Source organism: Dysidea avara, chromosome 3 (genome assembly GCF_963678975.1).
Source record: "Dysidea avara chromosome 3, odDysAvar1.4, whole genome shotgun sequence".
Classification (NCBI taxonomy): Eukaryota; Metazoa; Porifera; class Demospongiae; order Dictyoceratida; family Dysideidae; genus Dysidea; species Dysidea avara.
The window spans coordinates 17,591,044-17,614,095 of NC_089274.1; the positions used below are offsets into that span (position 1 = coordinate 17,591,044).

The following is a 23,052-nucleotide window of genomic DNA, read 5'->3' on the forward strand; positions in this document are numbered from 1 at the left end:
AAAAGAAGCTGTGTAAGGCTAGAAAGGAGTGGTACAGCAAAAAGAGGAGAGCCGTGTTAGAAAACAGGGTAAGGCAGAACTGGCCAATAGGCCTGTGGACGTACAGCCCAAACCACCACCCCCAAAGATGAGACCGCTGTGCCTCTGTTACACTTGCGGAGAGTATGGCCACCTTGAAAGATCCCGCAATAAATCCCAACGATCGTATCCTTTTATGAATATGTCGTATGATGTGTGTCACAATGGGATGAGGTACCCTGGTAGTACAATAGGGCCGAGTGTGCTCAGTATCGAGCAAGGGTCTATAGCCAGGATGTGGCAACCACCAGTGGTGATGGTCTAGAGCAAGTATTGAATAGTCACCTACATGGTGTTGACAAGGCTTACAGACACTTCAGAGCATGCTCCTGATAAGGGTGCACTAGGTGTTGATAATACTAAGGTAGGGAAGCCCACTGGTGACCAAGAGGTCATCCCAACCAAGCCAGGTAACTCAAATAAATGTCCTAGCCAAGGGAATAACGTAAAATGCTCAAATGAGGCATACTTGACCTCTCCTGAGCCTGACTCATATGAAATTTGGAATTTAGAATTCAGCAGATCCTGGGAGGCTGAGGAACAAGGGGTCACTAATCAACAGATAGCTGACGTCCAGGGATGGCTTAAGGAATGTATTCGGCTTTGGACAGGAGTCCTGCAGGCCCCAGCTCCAGTGCTGGATTGGATACAAAATTATAAGCTTCACTTGATGCACCAGCCCCATTTGAGCAGCGTAACCATGCCTCAACTTTTATAACCACCAAAAGTTTGTCACTGATAGTGTCAAGGAACTCCTAGCTAATAGGCGTATAAGAGAAGTCAAGGAGAAGCCCTTTATTTGTAGTCTCTTGTCAGTAGTAACTAACCAGGAGGGAAATGTAGACTGGTGCTCAACCTTAGATATTTAAGCCAATACTTACGTAAGGACCGGTTCAAGCACTAGGACCTAAGAATTGCCATGCTAATGCTCAACAAAAACGATTTTCTATTCAAGTTTGACCTGAAATCTGGATACCACCACCTGAATATATTTGAGCCTCACCAGTCCTACCTAGGGTTTAGTTGGGAGTGGAAGCTAGCAAGAAGGTGAAGGTAGACCTGGCCAGCTCAGGTCTCATAGCTAATGAGCAAAAATCCCAATGGGAGCCCGAGAAGAGGTTAATATGGCTGGGTTTTGAGATTAGCCTGCACGCAGGTCAACCTTTATCTCTGAGACCAACAAATACCTGTGGATTATTGAAATCGTTATGTCACCAACAAGTTATACTGGTAAGGCTTTTGGCTAGCTTGACAGGTAAGATAGTTTCAATGTCCCTGGCCCTTGGACAAATTACCTGTCTGATGACTCATAGCATGTATGCAGATTGGGGAAGTTACTTCATGAAAGTAATATACTACATATTACATATTACTTTTATATCAGTATAATATTTTACAGTTACATATTACTTAGAATAAAGAGTAACTTAATAATATTACATATTAAGTTACTAACTTAATAATATTAGCTACAAATATTAAGTTACTAATGCCAAGTTAATTTTTTATTAAGGTTACGGTATAGTCACGGGCAATCATTCAAAATTTTGAATGCCTATCGATTCTTTTTGAGAAGACCATAAAACCAGTCTAGCAGCGTGAAAAGTTTCAAATGAAGGTGAAGCCCTTCATATTTAATGTTTTTATGTAGCTACAGTGTAGTTTGAGGCAGGTGGAACACTACAATTGTTGTAGTAACACAAGTAAGCCAGCCCGTACATCGCTCAGTTCCAGCTGTCACTACCATGTTTTTCCGCCGCCAAATACAGCAAAAGCTGTAGGCTGTATTGGCATTTCTAGGGCATAGTGATACTGTATATTAAATTTGTTAGGTCCTGTGGAAGCGTTTTTGGCGTGTTTCTCCCCAGTGACTCAGATACAAGCCTTCAAAGAGCTTGTTTCACCTGAAAAAACTATTAAAAGTTCAATAAAACGTCTATACTACCAGTAACTTAAAAAATCGCTTCCACAGGACCTAGATATTTTAGTTGTTTAGCCAATTGTGTTGAAATTATAAGGATTCAGTAATCTGTTAGTCTGGTTTTTGGCGGCGCGTTTTCGCTCTATTGTAGACCACACACCCAAGAACAGTCGTTGTTCTGTAGTAAAAACAAACAAGCACAATTAGTTGTATTGCTAACACAACACAGTTGTTGAAATTATTTATCCCTGGTAATTTGTTCCGCCCACGCATTTTAAACTATTCCGTAACCTTAAACACACATTTTAAACTAGGTTACAGAATAGTTTAAAATGCGTGGGCGGAACAAATTACAAAACCTGCTTTAAACCAAATAATTTCAACAACTGTGTTGTGTTAGCAATACAACTAATTGTGCTTGTTTGTTTTTACTACAGAACAACAACTGTTCCTGGGTGTGTGGTCTGCAATAGAGCGATGTTTTATAAAAACGCGCCGCCAAAAACCAGACTAACAGATTACTGAATCCTTATAATTTCAACACAATTGGCTAAACAATTTAAATATCTAGGTTCTGTGGAAGCGATTTTTTAAGTTACTGGTTGTATAGACGTTTTATTGAACTTTTAGTAGTTTTTTCGAGTGAAACAAGCTCTTTGAAGGCATGTATCTGAGTCACTGAGAAGAAACACGCCAAAAACGCTTCCACAGGACCTAATAAATTTAATATACAATATCACTATGCCCCAGAAAAGCCAATAGAGCCTACAGCTTTTGCTGTGTTTGGCGGCGGAAAAACATGGTAGTGACAGCTGGAACTGAGTGATGTACGGGCTGGCTTACTTGTGTTACTACAACAAATTGTAGTGTTCCACCTGCCTCAAACTACACTGTAGCTACATAAAAACATTAAATATGAAGGGCTTCACCTTCATTTAAAACTTTTTACGCTGCTAGACTGGTTTTATGGGCTTCTCAAAAAGTATCGATAGGCATTCAAAATTTTGAACGATTGCCCGTGACTATACCGTAACCTTAAGACAGCTAAGTTAAAGTTAACATATAAACCAAGTGCAGTCACGTGATGTACATCAGTCACGCGTTTGTGCAACACCTGAGCACCATTATAGAAGAAAGGTTAATGGATTAAGGTGATTAATTAATAGTGGAATGGATAATTGGCAGTAAAATCCATTTATAATGCGTTACTTGTTCATCCTCACTAGTAGTATCATTCGTTACATTGCGGTAAAGTTACTCGTTACTTTTCACTTCCAGCTACTTGTTATGTATAAATATTACTTCTTTCGTTACTAGTAACGAATTATAGTTTCCAGAAGTAACTTAAAGTTATATTACTACATTTCCAAAAGTAACGCATTATATTACTCAGAATCGTGAATTGTAATATATATTACGTAACGTGTTATATTACGTAACGCGTTACCCCATCTCTACATGTATGTATGCTGTCCTGCATACTAGGGTGTCATGGTGTCAACAGTTGGCATTACCTGCAGAGGCAAAATCCAAGATGTTGTTCTGGCAAAACAAAATTAACGTGTTCAATGGACAGGACCTACGGCCAAAACCATCAGCAATAAGGGTGGTATACTCAGATGTCAGCAATATGGGGTACGGTGGCTACACTGTGGAACATGGTGGTAAAACTGCAAATGGCCAGTGGTCTAAAGAGGAGGCAGCGCAAAGCTAAATGTGGAGAGAATTGAGGGCAGTGAGAATGATTCTAGAGTCATTTGAATCTAAATTACAGAACAAAAGGGTGAGTCAGTTTACTGACAACCAAAATGTAGTGAGAATTGTATTAAATTGGAGCAAGACTATTGTGTATGACCAAGAGTCTAGAGGGCTGTGGGGTATGACCCAAGAGTGGTCACAGTCGAATGTCTGCTGGGGAGTAGCCACAATCCAAATGGCTACTAAGCCCTTGCAAAAAGGAATTTAAGGGACAGCTTGGACCATGGTGACAGGGGACTAGCTGGTGAGCCTAGTTACTGTATGGTTTGTCATTCTGTAGAAATATATTCACAAGGCGTGTGGGCAGCAGTGAAGGATGTCGAAGACCCAGAGCTTCAGGAACTGGTGGATAAGCTCCCAAACACTATCCTGCATAGTAGAGCAAACTCCACAGTGAAGAAACTCCTTGCAGCATACAAACGGTGGAAGAGCTGGGCTAAAAAGAATGAAATGCCAGCAATCCCAGCAAAAGAGCACCACGTTGGATTCTACTTGCAACACCTGGCTGATACAATTGGCTCTAAATCAGCAGTGGAGGAGGCATGCAATTCCCTGGCATGGGTACACTCCACAGCAGGCTTAGTCTCTCCATCATCTGTCAAAGCTATTCTCAGAGATCTTTGGCTAAACCTGTTATCAAGAAAGCTCTCATGACGGTAGCTATGCTGCAGTGAATGATTGAAGATGCAAAGCCTTACTGATTTATGACTTACCACTGCATGTATGTTGTCTTTTGCAGGGTTTTTGAGGTTCAGTGAACTGGTGAATATTCGGCTGTGCGATATCTCTGTCCATAAAGAGTACATAGTGCTACATATTCTAGTGGTGTGTGATATGTGATATATATATCAATATATCGTGATAAAATTTTCTATATCACGATATGATATGATACAGAATCTTTATATCATGATAAATAATTAGAGAAAAATGTACCCAAGATGTCATTGTACACAGTACTTTTTTTTTGATAGAAGAGCTTGCAATGTTGTATGCTAGTCATGTACCATGTTATACTGTACTTCTAGTACATCAGTTCTAGAAGTGCCATCAGTGTAAATACACAAGCTGAGTGATCAGTTGTAGAATTATCGTGATATATATCGTATCATGATATATTGTGTGCAATAATTGTGATAGGAAAATATCCTATATCGCACATCATTAGACTAACATAATCCACATAGTAAGGGAGACCAGCTAAGAAAAGGAAGTGGCGATTGCCAGATGTGGCTCAGCCACCTGCCCAGTCGGCAAGCTGGAAAAATACATGAGGAGAACACAGATCTCATGGAGGGATCAAAGGTTTTAGTTCCGCCCAATATGTAAGACCAAGCTGGGCGACAGGTTGCGTGAATCGGTCAGCATAAGTTATACCTGCCTTCATAGGCTTCTTAAAAAGAAACTAAGAAATCTGGGCTATGATCCAAAAGATTTTTGGTTACACAGTATGAGAGTTGGTGGAGCTACCAAGGCAGCTAATGCTGGAGTCCCCGACAGGTTGTTCAAGCACCATGCTAGATGGAAATCAGAAAATGCTAAGGATGGATACATAGAAGATTCATTGCAGCACATATTATCCGTAACCAAGTAGTTCGGCTTATAATGTAAAGTTCAGTTTGTAGTACAGTCCTATCTTTGTCACCCAATGGACAAGAGACATGCTGGCATTTTAAACTGATTTGTTGGTGCATACACAAACATGAGAGTGGAACAAATTTTGGGTTTTTCCTAGTAGGCAAAAAAAAAAATGCCTGCCAGGTTTTCCCTCGAGACTGTTTAGCGCTGGACAGTCTCAAATCTATTATTTCTTTCTTATCATTAGTTGTTGTTAAGCCCCCCACTCTCCAGTTTTACATGCCTAGGTAATTGTTGTATGCAGTTGTAAGAGTGCAGTTAACAGTTTGAAAAACAGTAGCCCACACTTGGTGACGCACAACCCAGTGTTAGTGTGTTGTGGGTGGTAAGGGTAACAATATGGTGAGGGAGCATATTGGTCAGTAAAGCAATACATACAACAAACCGAAACACTACATGGTACTCTGATTTTGGTTCTCAATCCAAACTTTCTGATCTGACTATGCAGGCAGGTGGATGCATTAGGCATCCTACTGTGTACATTTACAAATGGAATATCTAGGGAATTAAAATTGACTGCATGGTGACTACACTGTGTTCAGGCCGCAGGTTTTCTAAATCTGATCTGGGAAAAACTTGGTATAAGCTGTCTGATATGTATCAAAATGCTAACTTAAAACTAAAACCACACTTTGGCATGTACAGAATTTCAGATATGCGTAGGATGTTTCAATGTGTTGGCAAGAAAGCACTTTGACTAGAACAGTGGGTGTAACAGTTATGAAAACACTCTATGCTGTAGCACAGCCATGATTGCTGGCTGAAAAATCTGCATAGGCAACAAAACATAGCTAACATGCTTTGAAACTTAAGGGTGCTCGCGGCTATTTGAAGCCATACAACATGCATTTTTTGTATTGTTGCTAATACTCACATAATGTATAAAATGAATCCATATGCTACTTGCGTTGGAAGTGCTTCTCTTTCTCTTCAACACAAACCAAACAGAATTCTTCTAGCCTATACCATTTTATAACTATGCGTAGTTCTTTATGAAGCGCTTAAATCGAAACTAGTCCTCCATTTTTCGCAGTAGCGCACTGGAAACCACGTTGAACAAACTTCAGCTTATAACTCACAACTCTATGTTTAGTATTAGTACACAGCGTACATAGAACTTAAGTTAGTACTAAAAGTGTGCTACACCATTCAAAACCTCATGTTCTCGGTGCCGTAACTCATGAAGCCATAACACTACGGACAAAATCTAAACATAGACCTCTGGAGAATTTATCAGCGAATCTCCCTACAAACTTTGAAGCCTTCACGGGTATCACTCAAAAACTAGTTTTATTTTTAGTAAACATGTGTAAAGATTGCGTGCGCCCAACATTATTGATACAATAACCACACAAATTCCTATTGACCGCAATCACCAACTTTTCAAAATAACATGTCATAAACGCTGTTCTAAACACAAAAAGCTCTGTTTTCTCTTCTTCACACACAGGAACAGCTTCTTGCTCCGCCTGGAGTCTCCAAGTCGCTCTTGGATAGGTTACGCTAGGCACGCCATCATCATCAGCTTGTAACGCCTTGTGATTCCAGCTGGTAACATTGTCCCCTACATAAGCAGCTTACAATTACAATACTAACTACCAGCATACCCTATCACTCGAGAAAACAAGGCACGAACTTGCCTACAAGCGAAAAGTGCGTTCACACTTGTTGCCTTAAATAACACTTACTTTTAAATTAATTCATAACTGTTGATCCATCAGACAATCATTTGCTAACACTTCAGTGACGATTCTAAAGCGAAATAACATGCTATTCTTCGAGCTATTCTTCCTCGTGTTCTCTGGTGCAAAACATGTCCACTTAACACGGATACTACAAGTATGCGTAGTAATGCCAATTATGATGTAATAGCCGCATGTGGTTTCTGGGCTGGCACTTAAACGGCTTCAAATATCAGCGAGCACCCTTAAGTATTAAAAATGCATGTTTTCCTTTTTCTCTCTATTTCTTTTATCCATAACGTAAAAATGCTGTGGTTCGAAGGGTTAAAAACTTTTTGTTGTGATGTGTTTCCTGTACATTATGTATAGAGAATCAGGGGAACACTAAATACAACATTACCCAGATACAGTACATAATGTCAGCAAACATACAGTACCTCCTCCATTTACACTCTATTACATTACCACATGTATACACACACCTTAGCTTCCTCTTCTGTCCTCCTGAAAGCGCAGATGATTTTTGGTTAGCTTTATCTACTAACTGGAGGTCCTCAATCATGGCATCTACTTCTGGTTTCACTCCTGGACCAGTCATACCCTACACAAATAAAACATTAGTGAGTAGCCTTGTTGTTTTGGTGACTTACTGCCTACCTTCAGTCTAGCAAAGAAGTTGAGATGTTCCCTCACTGTTAGTCTATCATAGAGCACATTGTGTTGTGGACACAGTCCAAGACTTTGTCTGACACCATCCATGTCAGTGACAATACTATAGCCATTGATGATGGCATCACCACTGGTGGGAGGGAACAGTCCAGTTAGCATGGACATTGTTGTGGTCTTTCCAGCTCCATTATGACCCAACAATACAGTGATCTGATCTCGGTACATGTTCATGTACAGGTTGTCAACAGCTACCTTCACACCATGCTGCGCCTAATGAAACATACAACCTTAGATTACAATACGTTAAAGTGAGAACAGTGATAATAGGGAAAATATACAGGCGCTTAATTATACGATCATAACTTAAGAATGTACTGTAATACATTAGAGATCTAACTTGCACCTAATTTATACCATCATGTTCCCCATTAACAGGCCACTCTGTCTTGATCCTTCGTATGACTGACTGTTCTTATATGAGTGTAAAACTATAACTACAAGTCTACAAGATTGTGGCATTACCATACCACACATGGCAGTATTGTAATCTATTCATGGGTACTTCCCAGCTTTTATCATAACTTTATGTGTCATGGATATATGCACCCTATGGATATATGCACCCTATGGATATATGCACCCTATGGATATATGCACCCTATGGATATATGCACCCTATGGATATATGCACCCTATGGCCTAAACAACCTGCAATATCAAGGCACAAACTAACACAGTTGTGAGGGTTACTAGCTAGACCTACTGTCCCACCAACACATCATGTATGACAAAAAACAAACATGTGGCAAACTGATGCACTTTACATGAAGTCATCGTGTCTAACCTCTAATCAAACAGAGATAACTTTTGTGGTCAACCCATGACAACCAAGTAATGAAGAATTATATGCTTGTCTACCACAAGTGTGCGTGGCCATCTGGTATACATTTTTGTCACTTTGTAGCACACCAGGCATTGTGCTCAGTAACTAAGCACCACTGTGCCAATGTGTCAACACAACATACCACAAAACTTGAGCCATGCATTAGACAAAAGCTTCTTACTGTGTCAGTGTGCTAATGAAGCTCATGTATCAAATTCATAAATTACAGGAATAGAGTGGCCAGACAGAATCATGCAAACAGGCATTACAGTTATTGTTGGTTTGGTGACACATAGTTTCCCATCCCTATACTGTTATTCTGTGTATTGCATAATTATTATTTTGTTACTAAGGAAGCGTAACTTCGCAAACCGCTTTAAACCACAAACAACACTCAGAACTATTTTCTTAACTATTTTTTTGGTCCTGTACAGCCTATAGGAAAACCGTATTCAGAAATTAGTTTCACAAACGTATGAAGCATACGTTTCACAGTAAAGCAAGCTTACCTACCTGTAAGTTTAATAAGAGCACTCACACTGGTTGCTTTATCATGAAGCTTCTTCACTGTTCAAGTGTGGATGTGGACAGACATACATATACTGTACATACATACATGTATACATACACAAACATAATGGAAACCGGACATGTGCCCACAGTCTGCAGCTGTGGGTGCATGCTTGACATGTACACATCACTATCATTGAGACATACCTTGAACACTTTGCCAAGTCCTTTGATACTGATGCCACAGTCTAACTCTGCAGGTTCTCGTTCATGAGCATTTTTGTCGGAGTTAGGATTCATGTCTCCCAACTATTAAAATACAAATACCAATTACCCATGAGAACAGGCAATACAATAGTAGCAGATCTCACTTCTACAGTAGCATTAGGGTCAACTCTTTCACTATGTGTACCCAGCCAGTAGGATGGTAGGACAAAGAAATAAACTGGTTTAGGAATACCATATTCTCCTGGAAACACTGCATCAATATACCTAATACATTAAGTACAACACAACCAGTTTAACAACACAACTTTACTGACCATGCAATGGTCATGTAGATGATGGAATCAAATATTAACATGGCAAACACTATTCCCAAGTTGAAGTCATCATCAGGAGAAACAGATTCTCCAGCGTTGCCCCATGTCACTCCTTCTTCTCTAATCTCCAGAGTGGAGAATACATTGACTCCTAGCCCCATACAAGTATTCGATAGAAAGCAAGCAATAATCTTTTCTCCACTGTAAAGATTATTCATACAGGTTAAAGAGCCATACATCTACTGGAAGGTAGCATACTTGCCCAGCTCATCATATCGATTAGCAAGGAAAAAATATGGGAAGAAGTTAAGAAACCAGGCAAGGAATCCAACAAGCATGCCAATGACAGCTTTGGAGAAGAATACACTAAATAAAAAAAATTTAAAAATTTAAAAAAAAAACAATATTAAATAATTTTAAACGAGTCAGACATCTCAACCGTTAATACCTGATTAAGAATCCCCATGCTATGAGACAATTGATGAACAATATCAGATAAATGAGTATCAGGAAGAAATCACTCTCAGGAAAAATATCAATCTATTAACGTGTGCCAAATACAGTGACAATTGGGTGCATAGGTACCATACCTTTATCAATATAGCCATAACAAGAGCTGTGACCAGCAGAAACAGAAATTGCTTCAGGTACCAAGTGAGCCACAAAATCCAACCAGACAATCCCATCATCTTCATGGACTCCTTCAACCTTGTCTCTTTCTCTGTTACAAGTTCCTACAAGTGTATAAAGAGATCGAGTTACACAATACCTCATTTTGTGCTTGTTGCATGTACCCTTGTCAAAATTCCAGCAGAGTATATGAAGCTGAGTACCAATAGTAATGGCATTATATTATTGACTGCCAATAGAAAATTGTTTCTTTCATAAGGAGGGTAGGGAAATTGCTGCAGCAAAAAGATACAAGTTTTTAGAGGTTAAAAAAGGCCAATCTAACCTTCATATTTATTGGAATTTCTGTAAAGGTGTTAGGTCCTGTAAGATTTTCAACTTTCTGTTCAATGATGGACATTCCCACCAAATTTTGCAGATGTAGAAATCCTTCACTTAGGTAATTGCTACAAAACACAAACAATATGCAAGTCCATAATACATTGTGTGTGTGCATGTATGTGTGTGTGTGTGTGTGTGTGTTTGTTGTGTAGTGTGTGCATACCGTGGTGTGTTTGCACTCATGTATACTTTACACTTAGGTAAGTGGACAAAAATAATTCTTCCTCAGCATCAGTATCATACACTACAATAGTAGTGTATAGTAGGGACCACAAAGGAGTAGGCATGGCCTACGAAATAATATCACCCAAAAAACAGCCTCAATTTTCCCAGATGAGGAGGAGGCAGTATTGGTTAGGTAAAACTAAGCCCAAACAAGCTTTCAGATCGCCTTGAAACGCCTTCAACAAGTTGCAACAGAATTTTAAAAATAATTTATTTAACGGAATTTTCTACTGACTGACTTGGCTGACTGACTGAGTAACTGATTGATGCATTTAGACAAATGTAACTCGATAACGGCTTAGGCTATGGGCTTGATTTTTTCACTGTTTGATGTCGCTTCGGCCCAACAGGTGCCTTTTGGCATACCGCAGTATGTACAATGCATTCTTCATGAACTTACCAGTATCCTCCTTTGTGTCCCATTCATCTTTGCTGACAGCGAAAAGTGTCGATTTGGTGATAGCACGTGATGGCTTCCCTAAATAACAGGAATCATCCGTATTTTTAATAGTGGCTGTTTTGATTGCAAAGGGGCTTTTTGAACAGTTCTTGATTCGTACTGCTGTGTAACAGTTGAACATAGCTGACAACAAAGCGTACTGGATGCTTCACTTTTCAGACAATAATTGATATAACTAGGGTGCGCAGCACCATTTCTTTCTTTTGGTATGCGTGGATTGTAGAGGTGATTTTCGAACAGTTCTTGATCCAAAATGCTGTGTAACAGGTTGAATATAACTGACAACCAAGCGTAATGGATACTTCACTTTTCAGACAATAATTGACATAGCTGGAGTGCGTGGCGTAATTTCAGATGCGGTATGCGTGGGTTCATAATAATAATAATAGATTCAAAAAAGTTAACAAACAAGTACACAGAAAAATTAGGAATTTTCAACTAGAGTAGGGACCATAGCACATCAATAAAAAGTACTGAAACAAGCTGGAGTAGTGCACAATATTAAACCACAGTAAAACAATAAGAAGTGTTATATCCCTACTGTGCTCAAGATACCATAATGGAAATGCACAGTAGGAATATAACACTTGTTATTGTTTTACTGTGATTTAATATCGTACACTACTCCAGCTTGTTTCAGTACTTTTTATCGATGTGCTATGGTCCCTACTCTAGTTGAAAATTCCAAATTTTCTGTGTACTTGTATCTTACAACTCTGTATTGGTAACAGGTTTCATTGCCTACATCAAAATCAATCAAAATAACTCAGCAGACATCCATTAAATGGAATGTGGGCTAATTCCCATCAATGTACTGTACAGTAAGTAGTGATCCTATTCTCCAGATAAACTACCTACGGTTTCTGGTTTCTGTCATGTTTATTCCTGAAACAGGTTGCTCTACGACTCTCATACCTAGCTGTCTCCATTAATATATTTGTAAACATATCCCAGTCATAAACCTTTTAAATTTTGTCTGTGTAAAACATAGAAATCAATTTAAGATACTATTTATCACATGCCATACTGAAGCTTAAGTTCTTTACTACTGTAGGGTACCGAATAGGTCACTTGTACAAATAACTGTCCTTGTTGTGTTATCTATGCTGCTGTGGTTTCAAGCCACATATTTGGTTGGGGGGGAGAGACTCACTCCTCGTGCCAGGTTCCACTGCCCATCAATACACACAATACAGGTCAGTGAGGCCCACAACAAGTGACTTTTACTTCATCTCACTTGGGAGAAAATCTTGGTCCTGGTTCTTGAAGTCGAGGCTGAGAAATATCAGTGTTCCAAGTACTTAGATCTTCATCTCCATCCACCTCATGAACTGGTCTAATAGTGTACTGGAGTGTTCCACCATCAAGATCGTCAAACACAACACCTACACACAAAAATTAAAGTAGGTCCAAACATACATGCATTTTTTTCTGAAAACAATGTGAGGAAGGCAGTGCAAGGCACAACATAGCCTGAAGTTTTCTTTTCCAGATAAACAGCCCATAATGACTTGCTGTAATTACTTCTCATAGCAGAAAATGAGGCAGGCACTTAGCATTGAGTTAAACGTGGCAGTCAAATTTCCAACAAACAACTCATACCATATCCATTAATACAGGAGTCAATTCGAACTGTTTCTAGGTTGATGCCAGTGTTGTTTTCCCGAATATTATTTCGCCAATCCCGGATTGCCCTCAACAAGTCCCTTTCAGTTTCCAATGACATCAATGAAATTTGTGGTAACCTGCCGACAACTTTCTGCATCACGCTATTTGCTGTCTCTAATGCAGTTCAAATAAACAAAACAAAAAAAATAATGGGCACTATGTCAACATGTACACACCCACTACACCACAAGGAAACGCACACGCATACTCACTAACATACATGTATGCATAAGCATGCACACACACATACCACTGGTGTTAGGAGAATAGAAGATGGTTGTATCAACATGGGGCAAAGTGATCGGATCTGGTTCAAAGGTCACTAGACAAAATAACAGTACAAACACAACCTCATTATCACATAATTATTGTATTTTCTTTTAGTGAAGGAATCAAAGTGCCCAAGTGTACCATACGGTAACAATTAGCCACACAGCTATACTGTATGTTACATTGCCGCCACACATGTGGAAAATACTGCATGAGGGGGCATGTCAAGAGCACGAGTGCTGTATTTACATCAAGACACCCCTGAGTGCTGTATTTTTCATACAAACAAGGATTTCTTGCTCAAACCATGCTTGAACCACTTCCATTTTCAGCAGTGATCAGACTATCAGTGCCAAACTAGTAGATTTAGCGATTTACAATGTCACGCACTTGACCAATCATGTTGTCTTGAGTGGGATTGTTTTCGTAACACATTACTTACAAAACTGTATTGTATTTTCCGTATGAGCAATAGTAGAAAATAAACTATCATGATAGATATACTGAATGATACAATAATGGACCTTATCCACAGTGACGTCACAACGTAAAAAATGGCGGCAATAGCGTGGGGGCTTTGTACAGGGTTGTATTGGGAGAGTTGGCGTTTCATTTCGCTATGATAACGTTAATGCACAGCAACAAGGAGCCAGATGAGGCATACATACTTACTTACAAGACAAATGCACACCGTTTTATATCCGTATCAAAACTTAGGTCTGGTTTCGCCTGGTGGGATTATTTCGCATCACCACATCACGCTAGCTAGCCTTTTACCTTCATTATTCAATGTTCCCATGTTGTGAAAGTCGCAAACAAGGCTCATTTTAGTGATCACGAATAAAAACGTGACAAAGTCCCCACACTAACACAGCCATTTTGTCAATTATGACGTCAGAGCGGATGATCTTCAATCAAGCTTCAAGTTGCACAAATAAATATGTTAAGTATGATTAACACCATCATAAATTACTATTTGCTAGGGTTTCTTGTAAGCTGATCAATTGCATAGGCGGCTGATAATTCTACAATTTTTGTTTGTTAAACTCTTATAAACCTTTTCATGAAAAATCAGCCAGCTTCTCAAGTAGCGTTTTTAGTGGGATTCTACATGATACAATCTACTATTTGTGTGGGCAGCCAATAAAGCCTTGCAACCAAAGACTTGGGATCCATTAAAACCCAAAATACGGAATAAAGGAACAGTGGAATTACGGAATAAACATTCTTAACATTTTACGATTATTTATACCATCTATAATATTTATACAATACTCAATACGTAGCAACTCTGCCGAAAATGCAATCACGATGGTTTTAGTAATCCTACAGCACTGTCACGATAGTTAGCTGTAATTGTATAGTTATAATGATTTTGTGGTTACAAGTATTGAACTATCGATACTGTATATATTAAGCCTGTTAAGCGCATACCCATTTCTCGTACTTAATCATGGTTAATAAGTGCATGTGGACGAACACAAAGCGCCAGCGTGAGACGAAGCTATACAAGAGAATAAATGCTAGATGGTGTATAGTACGAAATTTCACAAAGTATAAAGCCAGAATATGTGCCTTTACTATACTTACCAAGCGAAGCAGTCTGCTCCACATGAAGGATTCAGTGCACAAAAACTCAACTCAAAATATTGGTAAATGTAATGACTGCAATTCAAACCACCCCAAGAGAGTGAATCCATAATAATAATCACAACGAGGTTTATTTAATAGGCGCATGCACTAAACAACTATATGCCAATCACAATTTTTTTTTCATGGACTTTTATTAGGCATATACGCCTAACAACCAGACTCTACAGTATGTATTTGCCCAATTATGTGTATAACTGTACTGTATGACTCATACAGTAAAGTAGTTAACTGGAACTGCATGGAAAATATAGTACGTGACAGCACTTTGATCTTCCTATGCACAGTACAATATCTGCTCATATATATCTGGTTGTGTAAACTGTTCCATATGGAATATAGTACTATTTTCACTTTGACCTTTTTCTTCAAAGTTCTTTAAAGTTATGCTATGAACACAACTCCTGTCGGACAGCATGATGGACCACTTGTGTGACTTTTATCCAGACCAATTCTATCATGTCTTGCTGATAGTCTGATCACCAAAAATGTGAAGCAGTTTGGGCACTCAAGATAAACAAGATGATCAGAATATAATATAATACTTAATGCTATGCTTGTGTATGAAAAATACTGTACTTGAGACTAATACATCACTTAGGTTTGCCTCATGCTGTATTAGTCTCTCGACACATCCCCTCATATATTTTCTGTACTGGGGGGTAGGACACTTGCACATGTACTAGTACCAGATTTCACTATTTCAGAGATTATTTCATATGAGCCTAATGCATCCTGTACAAAACACTGATGGCACAGATCACTAATTTATCTGCACTTTGAATTTCACAAGCAGAATTCCGTTAAGGAGAAACTAGACATACATTAATGACAATGGATGGTGGTCATAGACTTCACACTAAAGGATTTCAGCAATCACTTGATAACCATACCCAATTATTTATTCCTGATATATCGCTAGGAATGAGCATTTCTATAAAATACTTATTACACTCTTTATTAACTCTTTTATAATCAAGTTAGTATGTGCATGTATGTGTCTTACCCCTCTGATCTGTACACACATGTGGTAATGTATTAACTATACCATCACTCACCAAAACACTTGTCTTCAATGTCAAAAACTGTATGCCTGTATAATAAGACCACAGTATGTAAACAATATCTGACCTATTGACCACACAAAACAACCATAGGATGTCAGTATGATGAAATTAGTGACAACAAAGGAAACTGCAATGTTTTATTGTTCAAATTTGTAAGTACAAAGCCACACAAGTTTTAACCATAAATGGAAAACTTCATTGCTGGACAGAAATAGAAAACATGGCAGGTGGCAAACCATAAGAATGGTAAGTATTTTTGTTCTAAACTATTATATATCTGGCACAGTTCACTAATCCATTGTAGCAAAATATCACAATTCTGTGGTTTTCAAAAGCTTTGTACCCACTGCAGATTTCAGCACAGCCAATGACCAAGGAAACGAGTCCTAATTTACCTAGGCACTGCTAGCAGCTGAAGCACTTCATGATACTGAAAATAGTGGCACACCACGTAGACACGCATTTGATCTTTGTGTGCCTTACTGGTAGTCTGGCACCATCTACCCCTTCGCTAACAGTAAGGGTCTACAGATCTCATATCAGTTCTATCATAGAAATTCCACGCCAAAAAAACTTCAGCCATACATCAAATGGAAATCACCTTGGCAACACAATGTCTTTATTCAAATTCCTTCACACGTACAGTTATGTATGCAGTCTAATTGAATTTCTTTCAAACTGAATCTGTATTTCACTTTTAGTAAAGGGGCAGGTGGTACATACCAGATTACCTTGCTGGCTAGTCAGTATGCAAAACTGTGCTGAGTAGATTCAGGTACTATCATACAAAAAATAAACACCTCCGAATTAGGTGGTCAAACATCCAGTGGTCAAACTAGTCTCGTGCCCAGCCGGGCTCGCGCTAATGCGCAAACACCGTCTGGTGACAATGCTCGAGTTTCTTGGGCCCGGAAGTGCGATCCAGCCAAAATATTGGCTGGCCAATCAGAATCGACAAGTTGCATAATCGCATGAATGTATTGGAAGTAGACGAAAAAGCAGACTATTTAAAGCCATTTTATCAGAAGTTACTCACCTAGGTTGTCCAAGGTGTTTGTTGTCAAGTTGTTTTTCCGATCTCACCTTATGAATCATGACTCGACGTTTAACCAGAAATGAAACGCGTCCTCTACTAATAACTTACAATGAATGAAGAGATCGCATCTAGTAAATTCCCTATTCTGAGTTTTACTTTATTCCTACCCATTTTCGAATGGTTTTTTCACTGTTTTAAAACAATTATGCAACTCGTCGATTCTGATTGGCCAGCCAATATTTTGGCTGGATCGCACTTCCGGGCCCAAGAAACTCGAGCATTGTCACCAGACGGTGTTTGCGCATTAGCGCGAGCCCGGCTGGGCACGAGACTATGGTCAAACATCAGTGGTCTACCACAAACCATACATGACATAGTCGGTATACATTTCCAATGTGTTGAACGCTCACTGTTGATCAAATGCACGTATTAGCGCTGTAAAATAATAAACGGTGGGTCGTGTAAGATTAAACAACTAGCGAGTGAAGGTATAGCAATGAGGCGCGCAAAATGTGTAAACGTACTTGAGAATGATCACCAACACTGCGGCCATTAAAGGTAGTATTAATTCAAATGTTGTGCCAACTGGTCTTCGTATCTGAAATGAAGATTTAGTAAGTACGCTAGTAGTAGCGCCATGTCTTACTTGCAGTGCGAAGTTCTTCCATAACAGCAGGTAGAACTGTCGAAAGTTAGCAGCACAGTCGAAGAGCATTTTTGAGCTGCCCCTATCCACCTCTACCGTTCAAGTACTCTCGTCAACCCCTCAACCCACTGGATGTACACTAGTCAGGGTTGACCGAACTGAGCACGTGACGGCCTTCTTGTGGAATAGTCTCGTGCCCAGCCGGGCTCGCATGCGCCTTAGCGCGAGCCCGGATGGGCACGAGACTACTTGTGGAATGGAATCTAAACGTGACCTCAGTGACGTAATTCTTCACATTTCAAAGAAAGTGGACTGCACTGGACTGCAAATCAACTGTAGATGGTCGTGAGTTATAGCTAAAGTTGGATGTAATTTGGAACATCACAATCGTGCATGTATGTGCAGACCTTTATACGAAGGTGTGATCATGGTCTTTCACCGTAGTCAAAGACACCCTGAAAGATGTTCAATTAAGTCATCATGCATGAGGCCATTAAATGGGCCAATGTAGCTACACCAATAACTGTGACTGTATACCCTTGCCCCTATGCTAACTGGATAGGATCTGAAACCATGCAATGCCTCAGTAAAAAAAATTTATTTAACACTGCACACTTTCTCAAGTAACTGACTCCTATACAGTATGTATCAGAAGCAAAGGAAACACCTTTCTGGTGACGTGCACATTCAAGGGCATAATCTGTTTTCAATTCCTGGGCCTAACCACATTGTACTATGAAAAAGCAGCCATATCTTGATATGCAAACAGTCTGAATGCTAACATGTAAATTAGGAAAGTTGGCTGGCCCCAGGAAATTTTTGACTCTTGAAACTCAGACTCTAGCTGAAACTGAATCTGAGAGTGATTTCATGCAGAATAATAACATTGTTTGTATACACGTGGTGATGCATATTAATATTATTGTACAAACACCTTACACTATTAACTTCTACCAAGTGTTTTTCTACAACTGGATCTATTAAAAGAAGGCCGCAACAAGCTACCACCATCTTGGGTTATGATGAACTCCCAAGTCTCAGCAACAGGGCCTAAAATAAGGCCTTAACACTGCACAAATTTGTATAGTGTTAAATTTGAAGTGTGCATGCAGTGGTAAATTCATAGGGCAATTGCCATAATAAGAATATATAGCTAACATTAGTACATATCAAACATTATTTACATCTTATAGAACTTTGTGTGAGCAAGATCAAAGGAAAAGTGTACTTTAAACATCATAAAGTACACTCTCAGCTGGCCAACAGCTTCATGGACCACAAAGAGTACTTTATTGCACCGCAAAGAGTGCTCTTTGTGGTAGTGTTGGGCGATATATCGATATTATATCGTATTGTTTGATTTTTTGCTGATATCGAAAAGTATCGATATATATTTTCGGAATTCGATATTTCGATACGATACATCATGTGATCTGAATTAATTTTTTAAATCTGTATTTAATAGTTGTAGCTTTCTAATCACTATTACTCATGTCAAGAGTCCATAATAAGAGAGTTATGGACTCTTGCTCATGTGTATGTGGACGGGAAATCCCCATTTTGTATAGCCATAGCTACCTACCATCAAATTATGTGGAAAGCTAGTAATTTACACGTGCAAATTAATGTTACAATATCGTATCAAAAAGTATCAATATCGGTCAATATTGTGCTGAAAATCCTGGTATCGCCCATCACTACTTTGTGGGCAATAAAGCATGCACAGTTGCCCACGAGCTCTAGTGCAGGCTAATAGCAGGCTACAGGGCTCACGCCAGTACGACTAATCACCCAAGCCAGTGAAGGCTGATAGCCTCACTGCGCTGAGTGATCAATCACCCCAGCCAATACGAGTTCTACCACTGGATTGCTTTTATAGACATACCTAAATGCTTCAATGATGAGTGGGAGAAGGTAACGTTGCTGTTACGATCATTAATGTAAACGGACAAGTCCTGGAGATATCACGGAAATATTTCACCATGTGACTCACAATAGAAATTTTTTTTCTAGCTAACTTTGGGGAACACAAGAATTTACTAAGCTTTTACGGTTGACGATCAAGAATCAAGGCTCTTGGAAAGATGAAATCAAGTGATCAAGGCAATATTTTGGCGATCAAACTTCTTGATCCCAGTCGCGAGCGCATCAATTGGTGTGGTCGTTATGAAAAATGTTATACAGACATCAAAGTTTTTAACCCACTTGCACCATCCAACAGTGGAACCACCCTTCAGTCATGTTACAGGAAACACGAAATGACACAGAAGAGAGCTTATGAGTTGCGAATCCGTGAAGTGAAACACAGTTCTTTTACCCCTCTAGTGTTCTCTGCTTCCGAGGGAATGGGCCATGAAGCCAGTGTATTTTACAGCGAGTTTTGTTGTCTGACAAATGGAATGACCCTTATGCCACAGTACTAGGATGGATAAGATGTAGATTGTCATTTTGTTTGCTGCATTCAGCAATCCAGTGCATTAGAGGAGCGCAATCTTCACAAGGTCATTACATCAAAAGTGCTCCTGTGGCCTTGGTGCAATCAGAGACTCAGTTTTTGAATTGTTTAACTGTTTATTTGTATGTTCTAATCTTATTTTCTTTATATCTTCAAAAGAAAAAAAATGGAAGTGACTACCCCTTGTATGGTGAAGCTACATGACTAGAAAGTTCCATAAATCATTTAAAGCATAGCCTTGCTCGTGCTATATGAAAAATAAAGTACACGGCACTTCGCCTCGTACTTTACTTTTCATGTAGCACTCGCAGCTATGTTTTAACATACACATATTGATGCAATATGGCTCAACCTAGCATTTTACAAATATTTTCTAGCTACCAATACAGTTTGTCACTTCAGTCACCATGGCAATGAAACAGAACGCTTCACTCAGTAGCTGTAGTGATCTCAGTATGACCATATCATTTAGTTGTATCACATTATAGTTGTTCCAGTACATGTGATGCAAACTAACTACTCACTGGTTTATAGGGACAGAATGCAGAGACTATATTCACTGGTGTATATTAGCTAGTAGTGTTGTGAAAATATAGTGCATTTTAAAAATTGGCATATCTGCATGTAAACTGCACTATAGCCAAATGCTGCCGGATTAGTATTGGGAAGTTTTCTTCAACTCACTGATCTTGCCAAACTTCATGCAGTCCTGTCAAACTTTTTTCGTTTACAGTATTCAGTGGACACTAAAAGGTGGACACCTAACCACATAACTCATGCAGATAATCAAGGTCCAACTGCAGTATACGCATCCCTTGGCATCCTAGATATATTTCTCAGTGGATTGGTCCCATTTTCTTCATGTTGTGCAGGTTCACTTAAAAGTACACTTATACAAATTGAATTAAAAAGTGATGTGGCTGTATGCTATAGCCATGCAGCTAATCAGTAGTTAGCTATCCCACAAGCATGACTAGTCTGGTACATCGCAAACTCTTCTGCTGCATGGGATTGATCAATTAGAGATTATAAATGCCTGGTTATTTCCAGCATGGGCCCTTATATCTAATCTATAATTGATGAAGCCCCAGTGCATGGCCAGGGTCTATGCATGAACATGACTACATGCAGTGTTTCCTAGTTGTATCATGTATACAGCTATAATTTTAACTATTCTCCTATAAATATGTGTCTATGAGTTTATTTATTTACCACACTTATGATGTCACACTCTACCAACTATACAGCTACTCATATTAACACATAATTTACATGCACACCTCTATAATAAATTATTAGATTGTATACTTTCAGTTCAGGTACATATTGTTAAGTACGAGAGTGCATGTATATATACAGTGGAATGGACTACTGGAATGGTGGAATGATCTATTTTTAAGTTCATTATCATTTTTACATCCAAATAAGCACAACTCCTCCCCTTAAGTAACAAATAAATAGGATCCCCTTGAAGTCAGCTCTTTTTGAGCATGCTTCACCTCACCATATCACTTGTATGTGACTTATGACTCTTATACTTGTCTGAAACTTAAAATTTATAACTGTCTTTCAGTGTGTAATGTGGCACTGTCACACTTAAATTTTGTTTTCTGAGAAAAGGCACATTGTAAATGCTTATACAAGATAACAGTGCATGTACAGTACTTTTACAATGCATACATATAATCAACTAACTAGCTAACTTTTTATCATTGATTTCCATTTGGAAACAATGGTTAAGTCAGTAGTCTTTTTGGTACTTCCAATAAACTGCTATTGTGCATGCTCATAACTGACTTTACAGTACATTACATTGGTAAACTTTGTATATGGTGAGGTGAAGTATGCATGCTAAAAGAGCTGACTTCAAAGGGAATCCTATTTATTTGCTTACTTAAGGGGATGAGTTGTGCTTATTTGGATGTAAAAAAATGATAATGAACTTTAAAAAAATTCATTCCATAATTCCAGTAGTCCATTCCACTGTTTATACACTAGCTCCCCTTCAAGGACAGCCATACGCACTGACACATGTCATTGAGATCATACTGGCAAGTGTAATATGATCATAATGTAATTGATGGTGCAATAAATTATAACCAGCTAATTCATGTAATCGTTTGATGGATTTGGTAGAAATTATACCATAACATACATGTGCAGTCCTATAATGTAAAAAGCCTATAATAGCAGAAAAATCTAAGAAATTGAGATGCCAGCTGGTTTTTCTTATATTTATTGTCCATGCAAGTATATAAACATGATAAAAATATTTTCACAGAATGTCTACTGGTATACTGTCACATTTGCAGAAAGAAAGCAGGTACATAAGAAAAGCACTTTAGCTATACATATTATGCATTCGCATATGCAATTAGTTACAGCTATATATTTCTGTACATGCATATGCACAGCTAGCTATAGTATTGAGTGAAACATCAAACCATTTAGTGGCCATGCATTTCTAGTATTTTGGTCAACCATATATACTGCACAGTGCATTCACTTCTTCAAACGAGGATTCTGCCCAAAAAGTGCATGCTTCTGCTTCAAGCATGGGTGGATATTTCAAATATGGAGTAAGCATGGGTGGATATATTTCAAACTATGGAGTTCAATTCCATGAAAATAGATTGATATTCCCTAATAGAGCAGTCAGTGGAAATTGCGAACTGCAATAGAACACTCAAATACATTGTACATAGCTCCTTAGATTGATACTCTATGGAACGGCCACTTTGTAGTGAAATACTCTAATAGAGCACTCACTGATTAAAAATGTTCCAAAATAATTTTAAGGAATGCTGCTAATCTAGGAGCATAATTCAAGCATAATGGGAATACTGAGGAGCGTAATAAGTGAAAATTTTGGAAACTTCCTGA

The 23,052-nt window shown here is 38.8% G+C and overlaps 1 protein-coding gene and 1 long non-coding RNA gene across 2 annotated transcripts in view; both read right to left on the reverse strand.

The window, feature by feature from the left end:
• The window catches only part of LOC136249832 (phospholipid-transporting ATPase ABCA3-like), a 70,956-nt gene extending 53,054 nt beyond the window's left edge, over positions 1 to 17,902 (reverse strand). The window contains exons 1-16 of the mRNA XM_066041957.1: positions 17,715 to 17,902; positions 17,593 to 17,666; positions 16,024 to 16,058; positions 13,296 to 13,367; positions 12,980 to 13,159; positions 12,615 to 12,762; positions 10,637 to 10,757; positions 10,476 to 10,586; positions 10,272 to 10,415; positions 10,130 to 10,221; positions 9,940 to 10,047; positions 9,682 to 9,882; positions 9,511 to 9,631; positions 9,347 to 9,448; positions 7,735 to 8,016; positions 7,560 to 7,678 (exon numbers count right to left, since the gene is read on the reverse strand). Coding sequence (XP_065898029.1) covers positions 7,560 to 7,678; positions 7,735 to 8,016; positions 9,347 to 9,448; positions 9,511 to 9,631; positions 9,682 to 9,882; positions 9,940 to 10,047; positions 10,130 to 10,221; positions 10,272 to 10,415; positions 10,476 to 10,586; positions 10,637 to 10,757; positions 12,615 to 12,762; positions 12,980 to 13,159; positions 13,296 to 13,367; positions 16,024 to 16,058; positions 17,593 to 17,666; positions 17,715 to 17,783 — 1,979 coding nt within the window. The 5' untranslated portion in view covers positions 17,784 to 17,902. The remainder of the gene's footprint in view (positions 1 to 7,559; positions 7,679 to 7,734; positions 8,017 to 9,346; positions 9,449 to 9,510; positions 9,632 to 9,681; positions 9,883 to 9,939; positions 10,048 to 10,129; positions 10,222 to 10,271; positions 10,416 to 10,475; positions 10,587 to 10,636; positions 10,758 to 12,614; positions 12,763 to 12,979; positions 13,160 to 13,295; positions 13,368 to 16,023; positions 16,059 to 17,592; positions 17,667 to 17,714) is intronic.
• On the reverse strand, positions 6,681 to 7,322 carry LOC136249837 (uncharacterized). The gene is made up of 2 exons (XR_010698345.1): positions 7,084 to 7,322; positions 6,681 to 6,959 (listed from the first exon to the last, which is right to left on the reverse strand). It is a non-coding gene; the product is annotated as an uncharacterized lncRNA (long non-coding RNA).
• Positions 17,903 to 23,052: the final 5,150 nt, after the last annotated feature.